We start from the raw sequence: 26,144 nt of genomic DNA, 5'->3' as shown, positions 1-26,144 counted from the left end.
TTAACAGGAAGAATAAGAAAAAAATGGAAAAATTCATTATTTCTCAGTTTTTGGCCATTATAGTTTGAAATTAATATATGCTACCGTAATTAAAACGCATGTATTTTATTTGCCCATATGTCCCGGTTCTTACACCGTTTAAACGATGTCCCTATCACAATTTATGGTGCCGATATTTCATTTAGAAATAAAGGTGCATTTTTTCAATTTGCGTCCATCCCTATTTATAAGCTTATAATTTTAAATAATATAATAACATATTCTCTTGACATGCATAATTAAAAAGTTCAGACCCTTGGGTAACTATTTATGTTGTTGTTGTTTTTTAATTGTATTTTTTATTTTATTTTTTTAATAAAAAAAGTGTATGTGGGTAATTTTTGGTGTGGAAGGGAAACTGCTAATTTTAAATGTAAAATTATATTTTTTTTTAATCAAAAATGTATGTGGGTGCAGTTTACTATTTGGCCACAAGATGGCCACACTGAAAAAAGTCCTGGATGCGAACGATCTCGCATCAAGGAACTAAAATGCTGGGGAAAAGTTTCCTGGGGGCAGAAATACCGCGCTCTCTGGAGAGAAAGCGTCGGTATTTCTGCGGGGAAGTTAGATCGGTGAATGGGAATTATATTCCTATTCACTGATCGGGGGGCTAGCGGCGGGTGCGCGCGCGGGCTGATCGCGCGCACCACGCAGGGAAAACAGCAGTGCCTATCTGGACGAGGAAACTCGTCCAGATAGGCCGAACTGGTTAATTATGGTATTTTTACTACAGTTCTTCTTTAAAGCGGACCTCCAGAGTAAAGAAGAAAATCCTGCTAGTGAAAAAAAAGTTATATTTACCCGAGAAGCCTTGTCCCGCAAAGCAGTCCCAAAGACCCTACATCACCTGACTTCTAGCGCCTAGTCCCGCCTCCATTCTCCCCAGAGAAAAATGCCAAGACATTTACAACAGTAAAGGTAGCCATACACTGGTCGATTTGCCATCAGATTCGACCAACAGACAGATCCCTATCTGATCGAATCTGATCAGAGAGGGATCGTATGGCTACCTTTACTGCAAACAGATTGTGAACTGATTTCAGCCTGAAACCGTTCACAATCTGTGGTGGTGGTGGTGCTGCCGCCGCTTCCCCCGCCGCATACATTACCTACTCCGCCGGCGCGACTCCCGGATCTCCGCTCTTCTTCTCCGCTCTGGTCTGGTCTCCGGCATGCTTCCCTTCTTCCTGTCTGGGGGAAGTTTAAACAGTAGAGCGCCCTCTACTGTTTAAACTTCCTGCCGGGACAGGAAGAAGGGAAGCATGCCGGAGACCAGACCAGACCAGAGCGGAGAATGAAGAGCGGAGACCCGGGAGTCGCGCCGGCGGAGCAGGTAATGTATTGCAGCTCTATTGCGTCGGTCGTCAGGCACTTGAACGCCGCTAGCGATGCGCTCTTTACCCGCGGGCGATCGACTGTTATTTTCCGCACGGCGCGATCGACGGGATCGGACGGAATGGATCGAAATTCGGCATGTAGCGCGAACGATTGGCAGCAGATTCGATCCCAGTGATCGAATCTGCTGTCGAAACGGCGGCAAATCGGGCCAGTGTATGGCCAGCTTTAAGGTTTCCTTCTTTACTCTGGAGGTCTGCTTTAACATCAGCTCTGACTGGAAACTGTAAAATGAACACCATGAACTTAATCTACACATTCTACTGTTAAGATTTACCATGTATGAGAGGCCCACAAAGACATAATGGACACAATTCTACCATTACCCTCACTGCAAGCATGTGATTGCTCTGGTCCCTTGTTTGCCTCTAGCAAGTCATCTGACCTTGTCTCTTTCTGCTAGAATCAGCACCCCACGGACCTCCTGACAGGGCACCCAGTGAGACATCCTCCATAAAGCCACACTTATAGAAGTCAGGTGCAGTAATGGAACACTGAAGCCTTCTGGCTGGAGATGTGCTCCTAGACAGCTGCAGAGCACATCTGCTCCATTGTGTGGAATGTTACGGTAGCTTGTGCTAATGAGAAACAACACGGTCACAAGGGCCATCCCATGACACAAACTTATAAGCCTGAATAGCTATGGATTCAGAGTCAAGTGTAAGAATGATGTCAGCAGTATGGCTGGGAGGCTCAGTAGCATTTTATCAAATATTACTCAAATCTATATAAGGATATATATGCCCCTCTGAATCACAACTACACTGCATAGGCGAGTTACCCAGATTGTGAATACTAGAATATTCAGGTCATTACATACAGTGGGTTGCAAAAGTATTCAGCTCCCTTGAAGTTTTCCACATTTTGTCATATTACTGCCACAAACATGAATCAATTTTATTGGAATTCCACTTGAAAGACCAATACAAAGTGGTGTACACGTGAGAAGTGGAACGAAAATCATACATGATTCCAAACATTTATTTACAAATAAATAACTGCAAAGTGGTGTGTGCATAATTATTCGGCCCCCTTTGATTTGAGTGCAGTCAGTTGCCTATAGACATTGCCTGATGCGTGCTAATGACTAAATAGAGTGCACCTGTGTGTAATCTAATGTCAGTACAAATACAGCTGCTCTGTGAGGGCCTCAGAGGTTGTCTAAGAGAATATTGGGAGCAACAACACCGTGCAGTCCAAAGAACACACAAGACAGGTCAGGGATAAAGTTATTGAGAAATTTAAAGCAGGCTTGGGCTACAAAAAGATTTCCAAAGCCTTGAACATCCCACGGAGCACTGTTCAAGCGATCATTCAGAAATGGAAGGAGTATGGCACAACTGTAAACCTACCAAGACAAGGCCATCCACCTAAACTCACAGGCCGAACAAGGAGAGCGCTGATCAGAAATGCAGTCAAGAGGCCCATGGTGACTCTGGACGAGCTGCGGAGATCTACAGCACAGGTGGGAGACTCTGTCCATAGGACAACTATTAGTCATGCACTCTACAAAGTTGGCCTTTATGGAAGAGTGGCAAGAAGAAAGGCATTGTTAACAGAAAGCATAAGAAGTCCCGTTTGCAGTTTGCCACAAGCCATGTGGGGGACACAGCAACCATGTGGAAGAAGGTGCTCTGGTCAGATGAGACCAAAATGGAACTTTTTGGCCAAAATGCAAAACGCTATGTGTGGCGGAAAACTAACACTGCACATCACTCTGAACACACCATCCCCACTGTCAAATATGGTGGTGGCAGCATCATGCTCGGGGGGTGCATCTCTTCAGCAGGGACAGGGAAGCTAGTCAGAGTTGATGGGAAGATGGATGGAGCCAAATACAGGGCAAACTTGGAAGGAAACCTCTTGGAGACTGCAAAAGACTTGAGACTGGGGCGGAGGTTCACCTTCCAGCAGGACAATGATCCTAAACATAAAGCCAGGGCAACAAAGGAATGGTTTAACCACTTGAGGACCGTGGGCTTTATCCCCCTTAAGGACCGGCCACTTTTTTTCCATTCAGACCACTGCAGCTTTCACGGTTTATTGCTCGCTCATACAACCTACCACCTAAATGAATTTTGGCTCCTTTTCTTGTCACTAATAAAGCTTTCTTTTGGTGCTATTTGATGGCTGCTGCGATTTTTACTTTTTATTATATTCAGCAAAAAAGACATGAATTTTGGCAAAAAAATGATTTTTTTAACTTTCTGTGCTGACATTTTTCAAATAAAGTAAAATTTCTGTATACATGCAGCGCGAAAAATGTGGACAAACATGTTTTGGATAAAAAAAACCCCATTCAGTGTATATTTATTGGTTTGGGTAAAAGTTATAGCGTTTACAAACTATGGTGCAAAAAGTGAATTTTCCCATTTTCAAGCATCTATGACTTTTCTGACCCCCTGTCATGTTTCATGAGGGGCTAGAATTCCAGGATAGTATAAATACCCCCCAAATGACCCCATTTTGGAAAGAAGACATCCCAAAGTATTCACTGAGAGGCATAGTGAGTTCATAGAAGATATTATTTTTGTCACAAGTAAGCGGAAAATGACACTTTGTGACAAAAAATAAATAAAATCTGCCACGGACTCACCATGCCCCTCTCTGAATACCTTGAAGTGTCTACTTTCCAAAATGGGGTCATTTGTGGGGTGTGTTTACTGTCCTGGCATTTTAAGGGGTCCCTAATTGTAAGCACCCCTGTAAAGCCTAAAGGTGCTCATTGGACTTTGGACCCCTTAGCGCAGTTAGGCTGCAAAAAAGTGCCACACGTGGTATTGCCGTACTCAGGAGAAGTAGTACAATGTGTTTTGAGGTGTATTTTTACACATACCCATGCTGGGTGGGAGAAATATCTCTGTAAATGACAATCTTTTGATTTTTTTTACACACAATTGTCCATTTACAGAGAGATTTCTCCCACCCAGCATGGGTATGTGTAAAAATACACCCCAAAACACATTGTACTACTTCTCCCGAGTACGGCGATACCACATGTGTGGCACTTTTTTGCACCCTAACTGTGCTAAGGGGCCCAAAGTCCAATGAGTATCTTTAGGATTTCACAGGTCATTTTGCGGAATTTGATTTCCAGACTACTCCTCACGGTTTAGGGCCCCTAAAATGCCAGGGCAGTATAGGAACCCTGCAAATGACCCCATTTTAGAAAGAAGACACCCCAAGGTATTCCAATAGGAGTATGGTGAGTTCATAGAAGATTTTATTTTTTGTCACAAGTTAGCGGAAATTGATTTGTATTGTTTTTTTTTCACAAAGTGTCACTTTCCGCTAACTTGTGACAAAAAATAAAATCTTCTATGAACTCACCATAGTCCTAACAGTAGTCTTCTTTCTAAAATGGGGTCATTTGTGGGGTTCCTATACTGCCCTGGCATTTTAGGGGCCCTAAACCATGAGTAGTAGTCTGGAAATCAAATGGCGCAAAATGACCTGTGAAATCCTAAAGGTACTCATTGGACTTTGGGCCCCTTAGCACAGTTAGGGTGCAAAAAAGTGCCACACATGTGGTATCGCCGTACTCAGGAGAAGTAGTATAATGTGTTTTGGGGTGTATTTTTACACATACCCATGCTGGGTGGGAGAAATATCTCTGTAAATGACAATCTTTTGATTTTTTTTACACACAATTGTCCATTTACAGAGAGATTTCTCCCACCCAGCATGGGTATGTGTAAAAATACACCCCAAAACACATTGTACTACTTCTCCCGAGTACGGCGATACCACATGTGTGGCACTTTTTTGCACCCTAACTGCGCTAAGGGGCCCAAAGTCCAATGAGTACCTTTAGGATTTCACAGGTCATTTTTGTTTCAAGACTACTCCTCACGGTTTAGGGCCCCTAAAATGCCAGGGCAGTATAGGAACCCCACTAATGACCCCATTTTAGAAAGAAGACACCCCAAGGTATTCCGTTAGGAGTATGGTGAGTTCATAGAAGATTTTATTTTTGTCACAAGTTAGCGGAAATTGATTTTAATTGTTTTTTTTTTACAAAGTGTCATTTTCCGCTAACTTGTGACAAAAAATAAAATCTTCTATGAAATCACCATACTCCTAAGGAATACCTTTGGGTGTCTTCTTTCTAGAATGGGGTCATTTGTGGGGTTCCTGTACTGCCCTGGAATTTTAGGGGCCCTAAACCGTGAGGAGTAGTCTTGAAACCAACAATGTCGCAAAATGACCTGTGAAATCCTAAAGGTACTCATTGGACTTTGGGCCCCTTAGCGCACTTAGGGTGTAAAAAAAAGTGCCACACATGTGGTACCGCCGTACTCAGGAGAAGTAGTATAATGTGTTTTGTGGTGTATTTTTACACATACCCATGCTGGGTGGGAGAAATATCTCTGTAAATGACAATCTTTTGATTTTTTTTACACACAATTGTCCATTTACAGAGAGATTTCTCCCACCCAGCATGGGTATGTGTAAAAATACACCCCAAAACACATTGTACTACTTCTCCCGAGTACGGCGATACCACATGTGTGGCACTTTTTTGCACCCTAACTGTGCTAAGGGGCCCAAAGTCCAATGAGTATCTTTAGGATTTCACAGGTCATTTTGCGGAATTTGATTTCCAGACTACTCCTCACGGTTTAGGGCCCCTAAAATGCCAGGGCAGTATAGGAACCCTGCAAATGACCCCATTTTAGAAAGAAGACACCCCAAGGTATTCCAATAGGAGTATGGTGAGTTCATAGAAGATTTTATTTTTTGTCACAAGTTAGCGGAAATTGATTTGTATTGTTTTTTTTTCACAAAGTGTCACTTTCCGCTAACTTGTGACAAAAAATAAAATCTTCTATGAACTCACCATAGTCCTAACAGTAGTCTTCTTTCTAAAATGGGGTCATTTGTGGGGTTCCTATACTGCCCTGGCATTTTAGGGGCCCTAAACCATGAGTAGTAGTCTGGAAATCAAATGGCGCAAAATGACCTGTGAAATCCTAAAGGTACTCATTGGACTTTGGGCCCCTTAGCACAGTTAGGGTGCAAAAAAGTGCCACACATGTGGTATCGCCGTACTCAGGAGAAGTAGTATAATGTGTTTTGGGGTGTATTTTTACACATACCCATGCTGGGTGGGAGAAATATCTCTGTAAATGACAATCTTTTGATTTTTTTTACACACAATTGTCCATTTACAGAGAGATTTCTCCCACCCAGCATGGGTATGTGTAAAAATACACCCCAAAACACATTGTACTACTTCTCCCGAGTACGGCGATACCACATGTGTGGCACTTTTTTGCACCCTAACTGCGCTAAGGGGCCCAAAGTCCAATGAGTACCTTTAGGATTTCACAGGTCATTTTTGTTTCAAGACTACTCCTCACGGTTTAGGGCCCCTAAAATGCCAGGGCAGTATAGGAACCCCACTAATGACCCCATTTTAGAAAGAAGACACCCCAAGGTATTCCGTTAGGAGTATGGTGAGTTCATAGAAGATTTTATTTTTGTCACAAGTTAGCGGAAATTGATTTTAATTGTTTTTTTTTTACAAAGTGTCATTTTCCGCTAACTTGTGACAAAAAATAAAATCTTCTATGAAATCACCATACTCCTAAGGAATACCTTTGGGTGTCTTCTTTCTAGAATGGGGTCATTTGTGGGGTTCCTGTACTGCCCTGGAATTTTAGGGGCCCTAAACCGTGAGGAGTAGTCTTGAAACCAACAATGTCGCAAAATGACCTGTGAAATCCTAAAGGTACTCATTGGACTTTGGGCCCCTTAGCGCACTTAGGGTGTAAAAAAAAGTGCCACACATGTGGTACCGCCGTACTCAGGAGAAGTAGTATAATGTGTTTTGTGGTGTATTTTTACACATACCCATGCTGGGTGGGAGAAATATCTCTGTAAATGACAATCTTTTGATTTTTTTTACACACAATTGTCCATTTACAGAGAGATTTCTCCCACCCAGCATGGGTATGTGTAAAAATACACCCCAAAACACATTATACTACTTGTCCTGAGTACGGCGATACCACATGTGTGACACTTTTTTGCAGCCTAGGTGCGCTAAGGGGCCCAACGTCCTATTCACAGGTCATTTCGAGGCATTTGTTTTGTAGACTACTCCTCACGGTTTAGGGCCCCTAAAATGCCAGGGCAGTATAGGAACCCCACAAGTGACCCCATTTTAGAAAGAAGACACCCCAAGGTATTCCGTTAGGAGTATGGTGAGTTCATAGAAGATTTTATTTTTTTGTCACAAGTTAGTGAAAAATGACACTTTGTGAAAAAAAACAATAAAAATCAATTTCCGCTAACTTTTGACAAAAAATAAAATCTTCTATGAACTCGTCATACACCTAACAGAATACCTTGGGGTGTCTTTTTTTCGTCACTTGTGGGGTTCCTATACCGCCCTGGCATTTTACGGGCCCAAAACCGTGAGTAGTCTGGAAACCAAATGTCTCAAAATGACTGTTCAGGGGTATAAGCATCTGCAAATTTTGATGACAGGTGGTCTATGAGGGGGCGAATTTTGTGGAACCGGTCATAAGCAGGGTGGCCTTTTAGATGACAGGTTGTATTGGGCCTGATCTGATGGATAGGAGTGCTAGGGGGTGACAGGAGGTGATTGATGGGTGTCTCAGGGGGTGGTATGAGGAGAAAATAGATGCAATGAATGCACTGGGGAGGTGATCGGAAGAGGGTCTGAGGGGGATCTGAGGGTTTGGCCGAGTGATCAGAAGCCCACACGGGGCAAATTAGGGTCTGATCTGATGGGTAGGTGTGCTAGGGGGTGACAGGAGGTGATTGATGGGTATCTCAAGGTGTGATTAGAGGGGGGAATAGATGCAAGCAATGCACTGGCGAGGTGATCAGGGCTGGGCTCTGAGGGCGTTCTGAGGGTTTGGGCGGGTGATTGAGTGCCCTAGGGGCAGATAAGGGTCTAATCTGATGGGTAGCAGTGACAGGGGGTGATTGATGGGTAATTAGTGGGTGTTTGGAGGAGAGAATAGATGTAAACACTGCGCTTGGTTGGTGATCTGATGTCGGATCTGCGGGCGATCTATTGGTGTGGGTGGGTGATCAGATTGCCCGCAAGGGGCAGGTTAGGGGCTGATTGATGGGTGACAGTGACAGGGGGTGATTGATGGGTGGCAGTGACAGGGGGTGATTGATGGGTGATTGACAGGTGATTGACAGGTGATCAGTGGGTTATTACAGGGAAGGACAGATGTAAATAATGCCCTGGCGAATTGATAAGGGGGGGTCTGAGGGCAATCTGAGCGTGTAGGCGGGTGATTGGGTGCCCACAAGGGGCAGATTAGGGTCTGATCTGATGGGTAACAGTGACAGGTGGTGATAGGGGGTGATTGATGGGTAATTAGTGGGTGTTTAGAGGAGAGAATAGATGTAAATACTGCGCTTGGGTGGTGATCTGATGTCGGATCTGCGGGCGATCTATTGGTGTGGGTGGGTGATCAGATTGCCCGCAAGGGGCAGGTTAGGGGCTGATTGATGGGTGGCAGTGACAGGGGGTGATTGATGGGTGATTGACAGGTGATCAGGGGGGATAGATGCATACAGTACATGGGGGGGGGGTCTGGGGAGAATCTGAGGGGTGGGGGGTGATCAGGAGGGAGCAGGGGGCAGGGGGGGGGATAAAAAAAAAATAGCGTTGACAGATAGTGACAGGGAGTGATTGATGGGTGATTAGGGGGGTGATTGGGTGTAAACATGGGTCTGGGGGTGGGCAGGGGGGTCTGAGGAATGCTGTGGGCGATCAGGGGGCAGGGAGGGGGGGGGGGAAATCAGTGTGCTTGTTGCAGACTAGGGTGGCTGCAGCCTGCCCTGGTCAGGGGCGCCGCGAGGCATAAAGCGAACCAAGCGGTCGCTTGGGGCCTCACGATCTTAGGGGCCTCGGCGGCTCCGTGACGTCGGCGTGACATCACTTTTTCCCCGCAGCCCCGCGGGGCTGGCACTGGCAGAGCAGAGCAGGGCTACAGGAAGATGGCCGCCGCCGAAGCCCTGCTCTGGAGACTATGTCTCCAGTACAGGGCTTCGGGTGGCCATCTTCCCGTAGCCCTGCATGAATCAGCGCGGGAGATTGGAGGAGGAAGCCAGGGAGGGAGCTCCGTGGGAACTGCGCGCCTGAGGAGCCGGCCGGGAGAGGAGACGGGGAGAGAAGACTTCTGCCAGTGCCAGCCTGCCAGGTGAGTAAATTCTTTTCTTTTTGCAGCCCTAATTGCGATTGCTTTCTGCTGAACTGTGCCCTAATTGCGTTTGATATCTGCTGAAAATGTGGCCCTAATTGCGATTGATTTCTGCTGAACTGTGCCCTAATTGCGTTTGATATCTGCTTAAAATGTGGCCCTAATTGCGATTGATTTCTGCTGAACTGTGCCCTAATTGCGTTTGATATCTGCTGAAAATGTGGCCCTAGTTGCAATTGATTTCTGCTGAACTGTGCCCTAATTGCATTTGATATCTGCTGAAAATGTGGCCCTAATTGCGATTGATTTCTGCTGAACTGTGCCCTAATTGCGTTTGATATCTGCTGAAAATGTGGCCCTAATTGCGATTGATTTCTGCTGAACTGTGCCCTAATTGCGTTTGATATCTGCTGAAAATGTGGCCCTAATTGCGATTGATTTCTGCTGAACTGTGCCCTAATTGCGTTTGATATCTGCTGAAAATGTGGCCCTAATTGCGATTGATTTCTGCTGAACTGTGCCCTAATTGCGTTTGATATCTGCTGAAAATGTGGCCCTAATTGCGTTTGATTTCTGCTGAACTGTGCCCTAATTGCGATTGATTTCTGCTGAACTGTGCCCTAATTGCGTTTGATATCTGCTGAAAATGTGGCCCTAATTGCGTTTGATTTCTGCTGAACTCTGCCCTAATTGCGTTTGATTTCTGCTGAAAATGTGCCCTAATTGCGTTTGATTTCGGCTGAAAATGTGCCCTAATTGCGTTTGATTTCTGCTGAAAATGTGCCCTAATTGCGTTTGATTTCTGCTGAAATGTGGCCCAAATTGCGTTTTTATTTTCTGGTGTCTGGGGTAACTGTTGCTGCATTTATTATTTAATGGTCATAGTTGGCTATATTTGCTGTGCTACGGTTAAGCTTCGCCCATACAATGTCATGGCCGCGCCCATCTTTCGGCGCGCTACGCGCGCCTCAATCACCCCAACATCCATTTTTTCCCCGCAAACAGCCCTGCCCCAATCCGCCCTCCTGCTCCACCCACATGTCATGGCCACGCCCACTTATGCGGAATAACCACACCCATTTTTCGCCGCGGCGCAGGATAGGGCCTCTTGCTACAGTCCGCTTGGGGCCACAAAAACCTTAGCTGCACCCCTGGCCCTGGTGGTCCCTCGGACACTGGGACCACCAGGGCAGGAGGCAGCCTGTATAATACACTTTGTAAACATTACAAAGTGTATTATACACTTTGTATGCAGCGATCGTCGGTTTAACATCCCGCCGGCGCTTCCGTATAGCCGGCGGGATGTTGCGGCGGGTGAGCGGCGTCAGGAGCCGGCGGAGGATCGCGTCACGGATGCCGCGATCGCTCCGCCCATGCCCTTACAAGGACCGCCGCCTCTGTGGGTGAGCTGGTCCTTGCAGGGTACACTTCCCGGCCGCCGCTGTGCGTTAGGCGGTCGGGAAGTGGTTAAAACAAAACATATCTATGTGTTAGAATGACCCAGTCAAAGTCCAGATCTAAATCCAATCGAGAATCTGTGGCAAGATCTGAAAACTGCTGTTCACAAACGCTGTCCATCTAATCTGACTGAGCTGGAGCTGTTTTGCAAAGAAGAATGGGCAAGGATTTCAGTCTCTAGATGTGCAAAGCTGGTAGAGACATACCCTAAAAGACTGGCAGCTGTAATTGCAGCAAAAGGTGGTTCTACAAAGTATTGACTCAGGGGGCCGAATAATTACGCACACCCCACTTTGCAGTTATTTATTTGTAAAAAATGTTTGGAATCATGTATGATTTTCGATCCACTTCTCACGTGTACACCACTTTGTATTGGTATTTCATGTGGAATTCCAATAAAATTGATGCATGTTTGTGGCAGTAATGTGACAAAATGTGGAAAACTTCAAAGGGGGCCGAATACTTTTGCAACCCACTGTATATTCCAGCAGGAATACTTTACTAAAATACATAGAAAGGAAAGTTAATCAGTATTTGTTTCTTAAAGAGGAACTTAAGCGAAAAGGGGAAAAAATAAATCAATAGATTGCAAAGTGAGAAGCTAAAATATAGAAGAGAGATAAAGAAATTATTGATATTTGCCATGTAATTGGTTTATATTGTTTGACCCACAATCAGCCTGCACATAATCATCTTTATTACTGGCAGACGTAAAAAATCCAGACAGCGCTAACTGCCATTATTACCGACCACACCCCCTAACAATACGATAGGCTAAAGGGTTGTCTTTTTATAGACATACAGTGGGTTGCAAAAGTATTCAGCCCCCTTGAAGTTTTCAACATTTTGTCACATTACTGCCACAAACATGAATCAATTTTATTGGAATTCCACGTGACAGACCAATACAAAGTGGTGTACCTGTGAGAAGTGGAACGAAAATCATACATCATTCCAACTATTTTTTACAAATAAATAACTGCAAAGTGGGGTGTGCGTAATTATTCGGCCCCCTGAGTCAATACTTTGTAGAACCACCTTTTGCTGCAATTACAGCTGCCAGTCTTTTAGGGTATGTCTCTACCAGCTTTGCACATTTAGAGACTGAAATCCTTGCCCATTCTTCTTTGCAAAACAGCTCCAACTCAGTCAGATTAGATGGACAGCGTTTGTGAACAGCAGTTTTCAAATCTTGCCACAGATTCTCGATTGGATTTAGATCTGGACTTTGACTGGGCCATTCTAACACATATATAGGTTTTGTTTTAAACCATTCCATTGTTGCCCTGGCTTTATGTTTAGGGTTATTGTCCTGCTGGAAGGAGAACCTCCGCCCCAGTCTCAAGTCTTTTGCAGTCTCCAAGAGGTTTTCTTCCAAGATTGCCCTGTATTTGGCTCCATCCATCTTCCCATCAACTCTGACCAGCTTCCCTGTTCCTGCTGAAGAGATGCACCCGCCGAGCATGATGCTGCCACCACCATATTTGACAGTGGGGATGGTGTGTTCAGAGTAATGTGCAGTGTTAGTTTTCCGCCACACATAGCATTTTGCATTTTGGCCAAAAAGTTCCATTTTGGTCTCATCTGACAAGAGCACCTTCTTCCACATGGTTGCTGTGTCCCCACATGGCTTGTGGCAAACTGCAAACGGGACTTCTTATGCTTTCTGTTAACAATGCCTTTCTTCTTGCCACTCTTCCATAAAGGCCAACTTTGTAGAGTGCATGACTAATAGTTGTCCTATGGACAGATTCCTCCACCTGAGCTGTAGATCTCTGCAGCTCGTCCAGAGTCACCATGGGCCTCTTGACTGCATTTCTGATCAGCGCTCTCCTTGTTCTGCCTGTGAGTTTAGGTGGACGGCCTTGTCTTGGTAGGTTTACAGTTGTGCCATACTCCTTCCATTTCTGAATGATCGCTTGAACAGTGCTCCGTGGGATGTTCAAGGCTTTGGAAATCTTTTTGTAGCCTAAGCCTGCTTTAAATTTCTCAATAACTTGATCCCTGACCTGTCTGGTGTGTTCTTTGGACTTCATGGTGTTGTTGCTCCCAATATTCTCTTAGACAACCTCAGAGGCCCTCACAGAGCAGCTGTATTTGTACTGACATTAGATTACACACAGGTGCACTCTATTTAGTCATTAGCACTCATCAGGAAATGTCTATAGGCAACTGATTGCACTCAGATCAAAGGGGGCTGAATAATTATGCACACACCACTTTGCAGTTATTTATTTGTAAAAAAATGTTTGGAATCATGTAAGATTTTCGTTCCACTTCTCAAGTGTACACCACTTTGTATTGGTCTTTTATGTGGAATTCCAATAAAATTGATTCATGTTTGTGGCAGTAATATGACACAATGTGGAAAACTTCAAGGGGGCCGAATACTTTTGCAACCCACTGTACATCTGCACAGAGGGAAATACTGGTTGCTTGGCAGTTGGAAACGACCGTTATTTCCCACAATGCAATGAAGCTCCCACTGAAGTCCGGACCTAGGATCTGACATCCCACTGTGGGAGGGGTTTCACCACAATATCGGCCATAAAGACCCCCCTGATGATCTATTGAAGAAAAGGTAAAGATTTCTCATGGGAAAAAGGATATCAGCTATTGAAGAAAAGGTAAAGATTTCTCATGGGAAAAAGGATATCAGCTATTGACTCCTTGGTTACAACTCCTCTTTAATGAGGCCTGAAACAATTTGATTATTAGTGGCAAGATTACGACCATTACAGTTTAATAAAAGCAGAGATACACAAGGTTTGGTTATAAGCAATGGCAGACACAGTGTATGTGCAGCCTATACTGCTGGAGAGTGGCCAGAACTCTGACTATCAAACATAAAACATGGAAAAACAGTGTGGCCATAGATAGCAGCAATAATGGCATTGGCTGTTTCTTCCCCCCAGATGGCAGCATTGGGTTCCCCAAGATATTGTTAGGCATATCATACATCTAGTGATGATGGGCAGATTCAAGCAAAAGACAGATCTCTATCTGATTGAATCTGTTTGGAGAGAGATCTGTCAGCTCCCCATACACTGCAAGCCGATTCCTGAATGATTTCAGCATGAAATCTTGCGTGAATCGGCCTAGTGAAGCCACCTCGTCACACCCGGTGTAGTTCCCCTTAGTGTAAAATGTGCCCCATTGGGTGAATACTTTACCTGCCAGTGTCTGCCGCTGGCTCCGTCTCTGCCCCCTTCCTCACATACATGCATCTCACGTGGTTGCCGCCATAACATAGGTGTGTGTGAAGTGACACACGAGTCCACGCTATGCCAGCAACTATGTGGGGTGCGTGTACATGATGAAGATTTCAGAGATGGAGCCAGCGGCGGACACTGACAGGGAAAGTATTCACCCATGGGGCACGGGCGGGGGAAATTGGTTGCACATTTTACACTTGAGGAGATAGTGCTGGGTGTTCCGTCGTGTTCATCGCTCATCCCAATATTGCAACCTGTTACCACCGTGCACAGCAGCCCGACATTTTGCAGAATGTCAGATTGCTACATTCAAACAAATTTTGGTCTGAAATTGGTTGCATCGTCAATGATGCATGCTCTTGGCGGCACCGATTTTCATCCTTTAGATTGTCAGACCTCCCTCCCGGCCTCAATTTACAGCACAGTGCATGCAGCGGAAAAGTTCTCTCCTATCGATGTGCCGCCACAGGACCACCTTCAGTTTATGGATGCCAGATGTGAAATGGTTTCCTGCACAAATACAAATGCTTTTATGGGCCGAGATCTAAGGTCATGTGACAGTGAGTGGCATAACTAGAAATAATGGTGCCAAACAGAGAAATTCTCTGTACCGTGGGATATATGAGCAATCAGAATTACCACTACCCCCTAGAAATGAGAAGACATGGCCATGTATACTCCAGCTTCAGGACTCCATAGTGATTGCTATGGCCAGGTAAATACATCATACTTGTCTAATAAAAGTAATTTACCTCGTGGCTCCTAATTATTGATCCCTCTTTGTCTGGGTGCCAATGCCACTGAGCAGCTGAGCTAAACTGCTGAAATGACCCTGCCCCCTCATCCGTGGTGAATGTACTCTGTACCTCCACCCACCTGATGCTGCTCCCGGTCTTCCCATTAGTGAACAGGCTGTGGATGAAAGTGTCAGCCTTGGGGCGTGGTGTCAAGTCAGAGGACATGTGGAGAGAATAAGGGGATGTGGGGGAAAGCATGTGGCGGGAGGTAGCAGGAAGACGCAGTAATACCGGGGATTGGACGTCAATTTATAATGTGCAGGGAGAGAAGAGGGGCTTTAGCAGTTCCCTTTTCAACCCCCCCCCCCCCCCCCCCAAAAAGAAACGAAAGTGCAAGCAAGTATCTGTTTGTTTTTATTATCACATCTGGAAGCTGTGTCAGGTCTCTAAACATCCTCTAAATATCCTCAACATGTCTCTAAATATCTTATGAAATGTTCAGTGTTTATTTTTATATTTCTCTTCACTGTTTCTAGAACTGTTTTGTTACTGGTTAACTTAATAAACCAAGTCTGCAAAAAGGCCCACTTTAGGCATAAACGTTTTCCTCATCTGTGTAGGTTTTCAGAGGCCAACTTTGTTGTTGTAGTAGTATCAATGACTGCTGAAGTACCTGATCAGAAGCACCATTCCCTGGCCACGCCCTACAACTCAGACATCCATAGCCATTAGTCTATAGCAGTGATGGCTAACCTTGGCACTCCAGCTGTGACAAAACTACAAATCCCATCATGCCTCTGCCTCTCCGAGATATGCTTAGAGCTGTCAGAGTATTACAATGCCTCATGGGACTTGTAGTTCCACCACAGCTGTAGTGCCAAGGTTAGCCATCATTGGTCTATAGTGTTGCTTTCTTCCAGTCAATGCTGAGCATAGGAGCAAACCCTTACCATGCAACTTCCTTGTACCTCATTCAATTGACGTAGTAGCGGTTGCACTAGTCAAGTATTGTGGTCGTGGTCCTCCACTAGCATGCGTACTTTACAAGGAGCACGCGCACCTTAAGAGTGCACGCTATGCTGCCGCCAGCAGCGGTTAGCAGCACGTCACATTTAACTACCGATCATCAATGTATCTCACACTTAACAGCTTGTAATACATTGAAGAATCAACCCCTAAGTAACAGCTCTGCATGAGTTTTGTATAGAACTCTGTCCCGAACTGTTGTCCGAGGGATGGAGTCACAATCCTTGCAGGTGACAGCTCTCTTATGTGTGTATGACAGTGGGCTTGATTCACAAAAGAGTGCCAACTGTTAGCACGGCCGTTTTCGCGTGAATTTTCGCACTGCGCACGGTCGCGAATGCTCACGTGAAACGATAACGGTTTCGCGCGCCAACATGATTTTTTGCGTGAAAACGATATCGATTTCGCGTGAAAATTCGTGTTTGCGCGCAAAACCGTTATCGATTTACGCGAAAATTCACGCGAAAACGGCCGTGCTAAAAGTTAGCACTCTTTTGTGAATCAAGCCCAAAATCTGAAAAAAACTGAACAGGTTTGATGTTGATTCCTTTGAATGATACGGAATATTTAATAGGTATTAATTTCATGTAATTATTAAGCAATCCCCAATCCAAGCTGCATGACGCATGACCAGGATAGGCAGGGCCGAGAGCTACTTTGTTACTTCTAAAGCGGCATTGTGCTTCCAGAGCAGGACACTGGTATTGGAGGATGGTACTGTTTACATTAAAAATGTTACCTTCTATGAATCATCTTTTGTTCTCATCTTCTTTATACTGCCACTATAGTAGAGGTGCTTTGTTGTCTTTTTACCCTGCCCACTCTCGCTCACATGATGTATACTGGCCTGCCCGCAGGAAAGGCCACATAGGCTTGGGCTTTAGGCGGTTGGTAGCCAAGGGGGCGGCTGGACAGAATGGAAGGATTGTTTGGTATTGAAGAGGAGGCTGAAAATGGAGAGTAAGAGATGGAGAGGGGAATCTGCTGCCAAAGGGAACTGTATATGAACGAAAGGAGCTACTATACATAGATTTTGCATGGAGGGGGGGGGGGGGGGGCATGGAATGGGAGGGGGAGTCGGCATATACAAAGGGTGCCAGAAAGAAGTTGGCTTAAGTATGGAAAAAGTATAAATCAGGCCTTGCATGCCTGTCCACCGATGCCATTGTCTCCCTGCTTTATCCCCAATTTGGTTGAAAGTGCTGAGAATGGGCTGGAAATATGCAAACAAATAGCCAGGATTGGCAGGCTAATCCCTGACATCTCATGCAAAATTACATCATCACATACACTTATGCATGCATAGATGGGGACCAACCCTGGGCCTAAGGACAAAGGGGTTGATGCAGAAAAGGGTGGTAACATATGGTGTGCAATGTTATCAACCTTTTCTGCACTCCACCTAGTAACACTTGTTGCACCAATAGCATGAGAGGGTTACCATAGCAACATGCGTAAACAGTGTATGCGAGATACAGGAGAAGCGTAGCACGCGCTACACTACTGCTGTACCATGCGTACACTGTTTACATGCGTTGCTATGGTAACACTCACATTATCGGCACAATGAGCTTTACTAGGTTCAGTACAGGTTGGTAACCTTGCCACGCAGTGTGAAATATCATCAGCCTTTTCTGCATCAACCCAATAGAGTGACATAAGTCCGGACAGGAAAAGGAACCGCTGTGAGGAGCTTAGTCATGCAGCCCTAAAACATATATATTTCTTTAGCCAATGATAAATGAGGCCTCAACTACATATTCATCCATTACCTCCAAATATGTGGTGCTTACCTTGGTCGGGTCATACATGTTCATGAGGAGCCAGGTTTGCCTTGTCTTTTGAAACTTCCAATCTGGTTGTTTCTTGGACCAACTGAAACAAAATGTTGTTGTGTTTAGAATATACACTAAACATGATTAAGTTTTGTAAATATTATGTCCATTAAAGTTCAAAACTCAGTCAAAGAAACAAAGGACTAACAAAAAATACTACCATATATCAAGGTGTTTGAGAATTCCTACTGTGCTTAAAGCGTACCAGAGCTAAAAAGTAAAAAGATTTTATACATACCTGGGGCTTCCTCTAGCCCCATCCACCTGGATCGTTCCCATGCCGGCGTCCTCCGTTGTCTGCAGCTCCGGTACCGGGTCCCCGTACTTCCGTCAGTCAGAGCAAGTCTAGCGTAGGAAAAGTGCGCTGTTTGCGTATCTCTCCAGCGGCCACTGGAGAGATATGTAGAGGGCGCACTTCTTCTGTGTAGCTGGCCGACATCGTAGGTCGTGGGAGCGATCCAGGCGGATGGGGCTGGAGGAAGCCCCAGGTATGTATAAAATCTTTTTACTTTAGTCAGCTCTGAGTCCCTTTAAAGAAAACCTGAGGTGAAAATAAACTCATAAGATAAACAATTGTTTCTATCCACCTACTCCTAAAATGACTTTTTTTTTTTTTAGAATCCTACAGTTTTCTTTTCTGTGTATCAACTAAGAAAATAATGTTTAATATTCCATTGACCCATATTCTGATTTAGTCTTTGAGTGTCCCAGAAGCTAAAATATAAGAACTTTGACCTTTTTATCTATCCCCTGCTCGTGAAAGCTGTTCTTAGGAAGGAATGCGTTTTATGGCTATAACTCCTTATCAGTGAGGTTTACGCCATAGTCCGACTAAGTCCTGACATGAGAGAAACGGTCCCTTGCATACCTAAATTGTAATACTGCCAGGCAGAAAAAGGAAATAAAGAACAAAGCATAGTTATTTGTATGCTTGCCACTGCACATACGCATGTCTATCTCATAATGTCACATGTCATCCCTGGTATCCTTTTTTTTAAAATGAGCCCCAGATCAATAAAGCACTGTACTCTAATTATTTATTTTACCCCTTAATTAAGATAACAGGTAAGATAACAGGTAGCAGTCAATATGTAGCAGTCAATAGGATTGTAAATTCAGCTGCAGTGTGTGTGGTGAGATCTCCAATAAAGATGGACCCACCACAACCAGATATATCTGGTTCTTGAGTGACCATATTTATTCCAAACAGAGTGATAGATTTTTTTGGTAATCCACCCAATTGTTTTATTAATAATCATTATCAATCAGGTGCAACCATTTTCCTTGCTAATCGTGTGATGATTCCTGTTTAAATTATTGGCATCTTAAAACCCACATTCACCTGCAACTTTCTTCATCTGAACCAATTGTTTTCATTTTAGCCGCCTTCCAGTATGAGTAGAGGTGTCCCCCAAAATCTGAAAACTATTTGTTGGTGATTGGGTGAGCTGGAAAACGAATGGTGCCCATATTCATATCCATTTCCCGTTTATTTGACAAAAATGATCGAATCAAATGAAAGTCAAAAATATATATTTTTTTTTGTCAAGAAAAACGAACGATTACCCATTTTTTTTCGATAGAATACGATCGAACATGTTGGAAAAATCGTTATATTAGATCTAACTGAATAATCAAACAAAATTATCTAATCGAAAAATTTAAATAACTTGTACCATGTATGAGCACCATAAGCCTGATTGCTATTATTGCCTGCTGCAGTTTACTCCTGCATGTCCTGCCCCTTCTCTCTCCAGAAGGCTGGGCAGGCTGCTTGGCAAAGAAGATAGCAGAGTTTTTGTATGGTGACCAAAGTACTGTTGCTATGGAGAGCGCGGGTACTGTTGCTGGGGGTGGGGAGACATGCAAAGCACGACAGAAGGGGAGGAGAACAATGCCGCTGGCCGAGTGTGTATGATGCTTTAATGTGTGCTTCCAAAGTTACCCAAGCACTATATAATATTTTTGCCCAATTAGTTAGGTACAACAAAAACATCTAATTGGGCAGAAAATATGGTTAACCATGGTGCCTGGGTTGTCCCAGGATTGAATTGGAATAGGTGTTTTTTCCACAACTGAACCACAATCTCGGTCATAAAGTTGATTGTGGTTAGATCTTAGGATGATGGGCACCAAGGTAGAATAGTGTATGGGTAGCTTTACTGTCTCTAAAAAAAATCATCTGCTCCCAACTGAATGGCAGTACACAACACAGGAAGTGAGGAAATCTGCAGGATGACAGACCACAAATTGTAAGCTCGCAAGGGCAGGGCTCTCTCATCCTTTTGTATCTAGAAAAAAAGAGATCTATATATATATATATATATATATATATATATTCATTATGTTACAATTGTATCTGTAATTACTATGTCAACCAATTATGAACCAGTGTCCATGGTTTGTGTATATCATATGTACTCCATGTTTGTTTTATATACTGCACAGCAGGTGGTGCAGTGGCTAGCACTCTCACCATGCAGCACTGGGTCCCTGGTTCGAATCCCAGCCAGGGCTGTGAGTTTCCTCCGGGCACGCCAGTTTCCTCCCACATCCCAAAAACATATAAATAAGTTAAATGACTTCCCCCTAAAATTGGCGCAAGACTATGATTCATACACTACACAATGCATTCATAGACAGACATGTGACTACGGTAGGGATTAGATTGTGATTAGACGGACAGTTAGTGATAAGTCATTATACTCTGTACAGCACTGCCATAGATGTTGGTGCTATATACAGTGGGATGCAAAAGTTTGGACAACCTTGTTAATCGTCATGATTTTCCTGTATAAATCGTTGGTTGTTACGATAAAAAATGTCAGTTAAATATATCATATAGGAGACACACACAGTGATATTTGAGAAGTGAAATGAAATTTATCGGATTTATAGAAAGTGCGCAATAATTGTTTAAATAAAATTAGGCAGGTGCATAAATTTGGGCACTGTTGTCATTTTATTTATTCCAAAACCTTTAGAACTAATAAGTGGAACTCAAATTGGCTTGGTAAGCTCAGTGACCCCTGACCTACATACAAAGGTGTATCCAATTATGAGAAAGAGTATTTAAGGGGGTCAATTGTAAGTTTCTCTCCTCTTTTAATTTTCTCTGAAGAGTAGCAACATGGAGGCCTCAAAACAACTCTCAAATGACCTGAAGACAAAGATTGTTCACCATCATGGTTTAGGGGAAGGATACAGAAAGCTGTCTCAGAAATTTTAGCTGTCTGTTTTCACAGTTAGGAACATATTGAGAAAATAGAAGACCAGAGGCTCAGTTCAAGTTAAGGCTTGATGTGGCAGACCAAGAAAAATCGAAGCAACAAATTGGTGAAAAAAGTCAACCCACAGACCAGCACGAAAGATCTACAACATCATCTTGCTGCAGATAGAGTCATTGTGCACCGTTCAACCATTCGGCACACTTTACCCAAGGAGATGCTGTATGCAAAAGGAAGTTTTTTCTCCGCCCACAGCACAAACAGAGCCATTTGAGGTATGCTAAAGCACAATTGGACTAGCCAGCTTCATTTTGGAATAAGGTGCTGTGGACTGATGAAAATAAATTTGGGCATAAAAAAAGGCGTTATGCATGGAGGAAAAACAACACAGCATTCCAAGAAAAACACTTGCTACCCACAGTAAAATGTGGTGGCGGTTTCATCATGCTGTGGGGCTGTGTGGCCAGTGCAGGAACTGGGAATCTTGTCAAAGTTGAGGGACGCATGGACTCAGTATCAGCAGATTCTGGAGACCAATGTCCAGGAATCAGTGACAAAGCTGAAGATGCACCAGGGCTGTATCTTTCAACAAGACCACAACCCTAAGCACTGATCAAAATCCACTAAGGTATTCATGCAGAGGAACAAGTACAACGTTCTGGAATGGCCACCTCAGTCCCCAGACCTGAATATAATTGAAAATCTGTGGTGTGAGTTAAATAGAGCTGTCCATGCCCAGAAGCCATCAAACCTGAATGAACTAGAGATGTTTCGTAAAGAAGAATTGTCCAAAATACCTTCAACCAGAATCCAGACTCTCATTGGAACCTACAGGAAGTGTTTAGAGGCTGTAATTTCTGCAAAAGAAGGATCCAGTAAATATTGATTTCATTTATTTTTTGTGGTGCCCAAATTTATGCACCTGCCTAATTTTATTTAAACAATTATTGCACACTTTCTGTAAATCCAATAAACTTCATTTCACTTCTCAAATATCACTGTGTGTGTCTCCTATATGATATATTTAACTGACATTTTTTATCATAACTACCAACGATTTATACAGGAAAATCATGAAGATCAACAAGGTTGCCCAAACTTTCGAATCCCGTTGTAAATGCTAATAATAATAACTCTGTACAGTGCCACGGAATACGTTGGTGTTTTATAAATCAATAATAATAAAAATACATGAAATGAAATGTTTCTTAGGTCTTCAGGGGTGTGGGTATAGGGATCCTTCCATCAGACGATCCATTCTTAATGACAGTTTGAAATTCAATGGCGTATTATGGACATTGTTAGCATGGTCCTGCTACTCCTCTGAGTCACATCACCAGGCAAGCAGATCAGTCCACTCATCACTATCTACACTGCACCATGCTGAGGAGGCCGACCCACCAGAATAAAAATGGACAAGCACATGGGCTTCAATACCTTTGCAACATAAGCCTCCTGAGTTGCCCTTTTCATGCTCTTCGCCAAGGAAAGCTTTTAAACTGTGTCAAATTGTCTGGAAAAGTGGCTATACAAAGCCGAGCTCTATCCTAAGAGCCTGAGAGAGAGCAGAACATGTGTCCGCTTTATGACTTCCAGACTGCCTCTATCACAAACAGTCATTCCTCCATAAACTGGAAATGGAGCGTTAAGCTTAATGCTAGATGTCATTTGCCTCAGGTGTACCATGCAAGGCGCCCATATGTCCGCATTATAGAAGAGTATAGACAGATAGACCGACACACAGATGTAACATGGACTTTCTGCTATAGGAACCATACAATGGAGGTGTTCTCCAATCATTTGCTCCAATGACTGTAATTTGATTTTGGCTTCAATTACTTGCAACTAACTTGGTTGCCAGTGTCTCTGTGGCCTGACGATCTCCGATTACCAGTTTGTGAAAAGTCATGTTAAAAAGTATTTGCAGACATGAGATGGTGGAATTAGGATCCAGCTCATTTTCCACAGATCTGGAGATGTTCTCATGCTTATAAGTGCAGTAGATCACTTCCAGCTGAGCAGTCTTGGTAGAATGATCATTTACAATGGTTAAGAACCCTGTCTCACTCATTTTCATTCCCCCTGGAGATAAGCCGTAACGTCAGCATCTGCTTCCTGTTCTCCACTCTCCTCCATAGTAATAAACATGAACAATCGGCTGAGCCAAGTATTCATATTTATGTTTTAGTCTGCTGGCAGAATTCCCAGAGGCTACTCAGATCATTCTTGCATAATCGCAAGTTTTGAGATGTCTGAGCAGTTTAATGTGGATAAAAAAACGTAGCAAGCTAAAAAAAAAAAAAAAAAAAAAAAAAAAAAACTCTTACCAAAACTGCTATCAGTTCTCTATTATAAAATTCAGAAAAGAAACGAACAAACCAGGATAGCTGCACTCCAAAAAGGAGCGAACCATTTATTGCAATAAATATGCTTCACTGTTTAATCAAATTGAACTACACCCACCAAAATGATGAATTATGAATACTATTATAAAAGGCAAATAAAAAAGGAGGGAAATGACTAAGTTCTAAAGGCTAGAAAGACACATTAGACACACCATTTATGTGCCCCATTTGATCTCTAACGAATAATTTCATTCTGCTAAGATCATATGCTAGTTTTTTGATTGAGAAGCCTTGTCCTATGAAAGTATGGACTTGCTGAGAATAATAAGCACTAAGGATGTTTTCACTGGGTTTTGTAAAACACTCCAGCATGTCTATAACACGCCCTTAGAGCTTTTTACTAGTTGGTGAAACGATGAATAGGTCTTCCCAAAGTTCACGTAGGAGGATATTACGCAGGTAGCTTTGAGCTCTCATTTACCAACAGAACTACTAAAGATAACTGGGAGTCACTTTGTGATCATCATGGGACTATTGCAGCGCCAGATTGGACTTAAAGCAAACTTGAAGTAAAAATAAACTTTTGATATAATGATTTGTATGTGTCGTACACCTAAGAAATAGTACATTAGTAGCATAGATATGAGTCTCATATTGTTTTCCAGTACAGGAAGAGTTAAGAAACTTCACTTGTCATCTAAGCAAGAGAGCTACTCTGAGCTATTCGACCCAACTTGGGTCAAAGACAGTCCTGTTTTCTGAAGCACTTAACCAGGAAACAGTGAGAGACAGCTTGAGATAGTTCCTTGAGTGGCTGGACAGTGTACTCTGGCTCTGACACAGGAGACCTGGGTTTGAATCTCAGCTCTTCCTGTTCATTAAGCCAGCACCTATTCAGTAGAAGACCTTGGGCAAGACCCCCTAACACTGCTACTGCCTATAGAGCGTTTTCTAGTGGCTTCAGCTCTGTCGCTTTGAGTCTACCAGGAGAAAATCACAATATACATTTTATTTGTCTTGTCTAATCTTGAACGAAGCCTAAACAAAGGTCCTTCAGCAGACTACATATTAATTAAACCGTATGTATAACATTGTAGTCAAACCACACAATTCCTATAATACTTTATTTTCTTAAACATAAATCCTCAAGATTTTTTGTTAAGACCCTCATCTCGGTCTGCTGTTACATTGCTAGAAGCAGGCCAGGGCCGGCCCTAGACTTTTTGCTGCCTGAGGCAAAATTTAAAAAATCGCCGCCGCCCCCCCCCTCTCCCCTCCAGCACCGAGCTGGAGGGGTAGCGGGCAGGAAGGGGGTATTGAGCCTAGCGGTGGGGAGCTATGGGCGGCGTTGCAGGAAGTGACGTCAGTGGAGCGCTCGCTGGAACGCGGAAAAGGTGAGTGATCCCTGCCCGTTGCCTCTTATCTATACGCTGGAACTTAACTATTTTCAGCTGGAGGGGAGCGCAGATCGGGGGACCCAGGCGAGGGAGGAGGGGGGGGGTCCGACCCCCCCTCCCCACCGCTAGGCCCAATACCCCCTTTCTGCCCGCTACCCCTCCAGCTCGGCGGGCGGCCCCCCCACCCACGGACAGGTGGGTGCCGCCCCCCAAATGTGCCGCCTGAGGCAAATGTTTCACCCCGCCTCATGAGCGGGCCGGCCCTGGCTAGAAGCCGTCCTTTATGATGCTAGAAGGATCTTTTCATTTTTCTTGTAATGTTATTAGATTGCTTACAGTCTTTGGTTTTTATTGAAAAGACACAACTACCTTCCTCCACTATTGCAAGCTACACTCTCACTGTCATCAGCCTTTCTGGCTACTCATAATAATAATAATAATCCAAATATTTGTATAGCGCTTTTCTCCTGTTGGACTCAAAGCGCTCAAGAGCTGCAGCCACTGGGACGCGCTCAAGAGGCCATCCTGCAGTGTTAGGGAGTCTTGCCTTGAACTCCTTACTGAATAGGTACTTGACCTAGCCAGGATTCGAACCTTGGTCTCCCATGTCAAAGGCAGAGCCCTTAACCAGTTCACTATCCAGCCACTGATACAACCTACATTGTGGGTGAGAGGGTTAGAAGGCTTGGGAGGGGGTACAAATCAAATCACTATAGTGGAAAATACTTCTCATGATTTCTATGATAAAGTAGCAATTGAATCGAAGATGACAAATTATCTCCTATTTACAGATTTCCTATTGGATTTACAGAAAGTGTGCAATAATTGTTTAAACAAAATTAGGCAGGTGCATAAATTTGGGCACCCAAAAAAATAACTGAAATCAATATTTAGTAGATCCTCCTTTTGCAGAAATTACTGCCTCTAAACGCTTCCTGTAGGTTCCAATGAGAGTCTGGATTCTGGTTGAAGGTATTTTGGACCATTCCATTTTACAAAACATCTCTAGTTCATTCAAGTTTGATGGCTTCCGAGCATGGACAGTTCTCCTTAACTCCACCACAGATTTTCAATTATATTCAGGTCTGGGGACTGAGATGAGCATTCCAGAACGTTGTACTTGTTCCTCCGCATTAATGCCTTAGTGGATTTTAAGCAGTGATTAGGGTTGTTGTCTTGTTGAAAGATCCAGCCCCGGCGCAGCTTCAGCTTTGTCACTGATTCCTGGACATTGGTCTCCAGAATCTGCTGATACTGAGTGGAATCCATGCG

General features: G+C 43.8%; 1 protein-coding gene across 3 annotated transcripts in view; it reads right to left on the bottom strand.

Annotated features, from left to right (window-relative positions):
* C7H7orf50 (chromosome 7 C7orf50 homolog) overlaps positions 1-26,144 on the bottom strand; it is a 553,489-nt gene that overhangs the window by 17,625 nt on the left and 509,720 nt on the right. For all 3 annotated transcript variants that reach the window (XM_068244522.1, XM_068244519.1, XM_068244520.1), the window contains exon 6: positions 17,862-17,943. In XM_068244522.1, coding sequence (XP_068100623.1) covers positions 17,862-17,943 — 82 coding nt within the window. The remainder of the gene's footprint in view (positions 1-17,861; positions 17,944-26,144) is intronic.

The sequence above is a fragment of the Hyperolius riggenbachi genome, chromosome 7 (assembly GCF_040937935.1).
Source record: "Hyperolius riggenbachi isolate aHypRig1 chromosome 7, aHypRig1.pri, whole genome shotgun sequence".
In the NCBI taxonomy this organism is placed as follows: domain Eukaryota; kingdom Metazoa; phylum Chordata; class Amphibia; order Anura; family Hyperoliidae; genus Hyperolius; species Hyperolius riggenbachi.
Note: the sequence above shows the minus strand (reverse complement) of the source record. Positions and strands in the feature narration are given on the sequence as shown.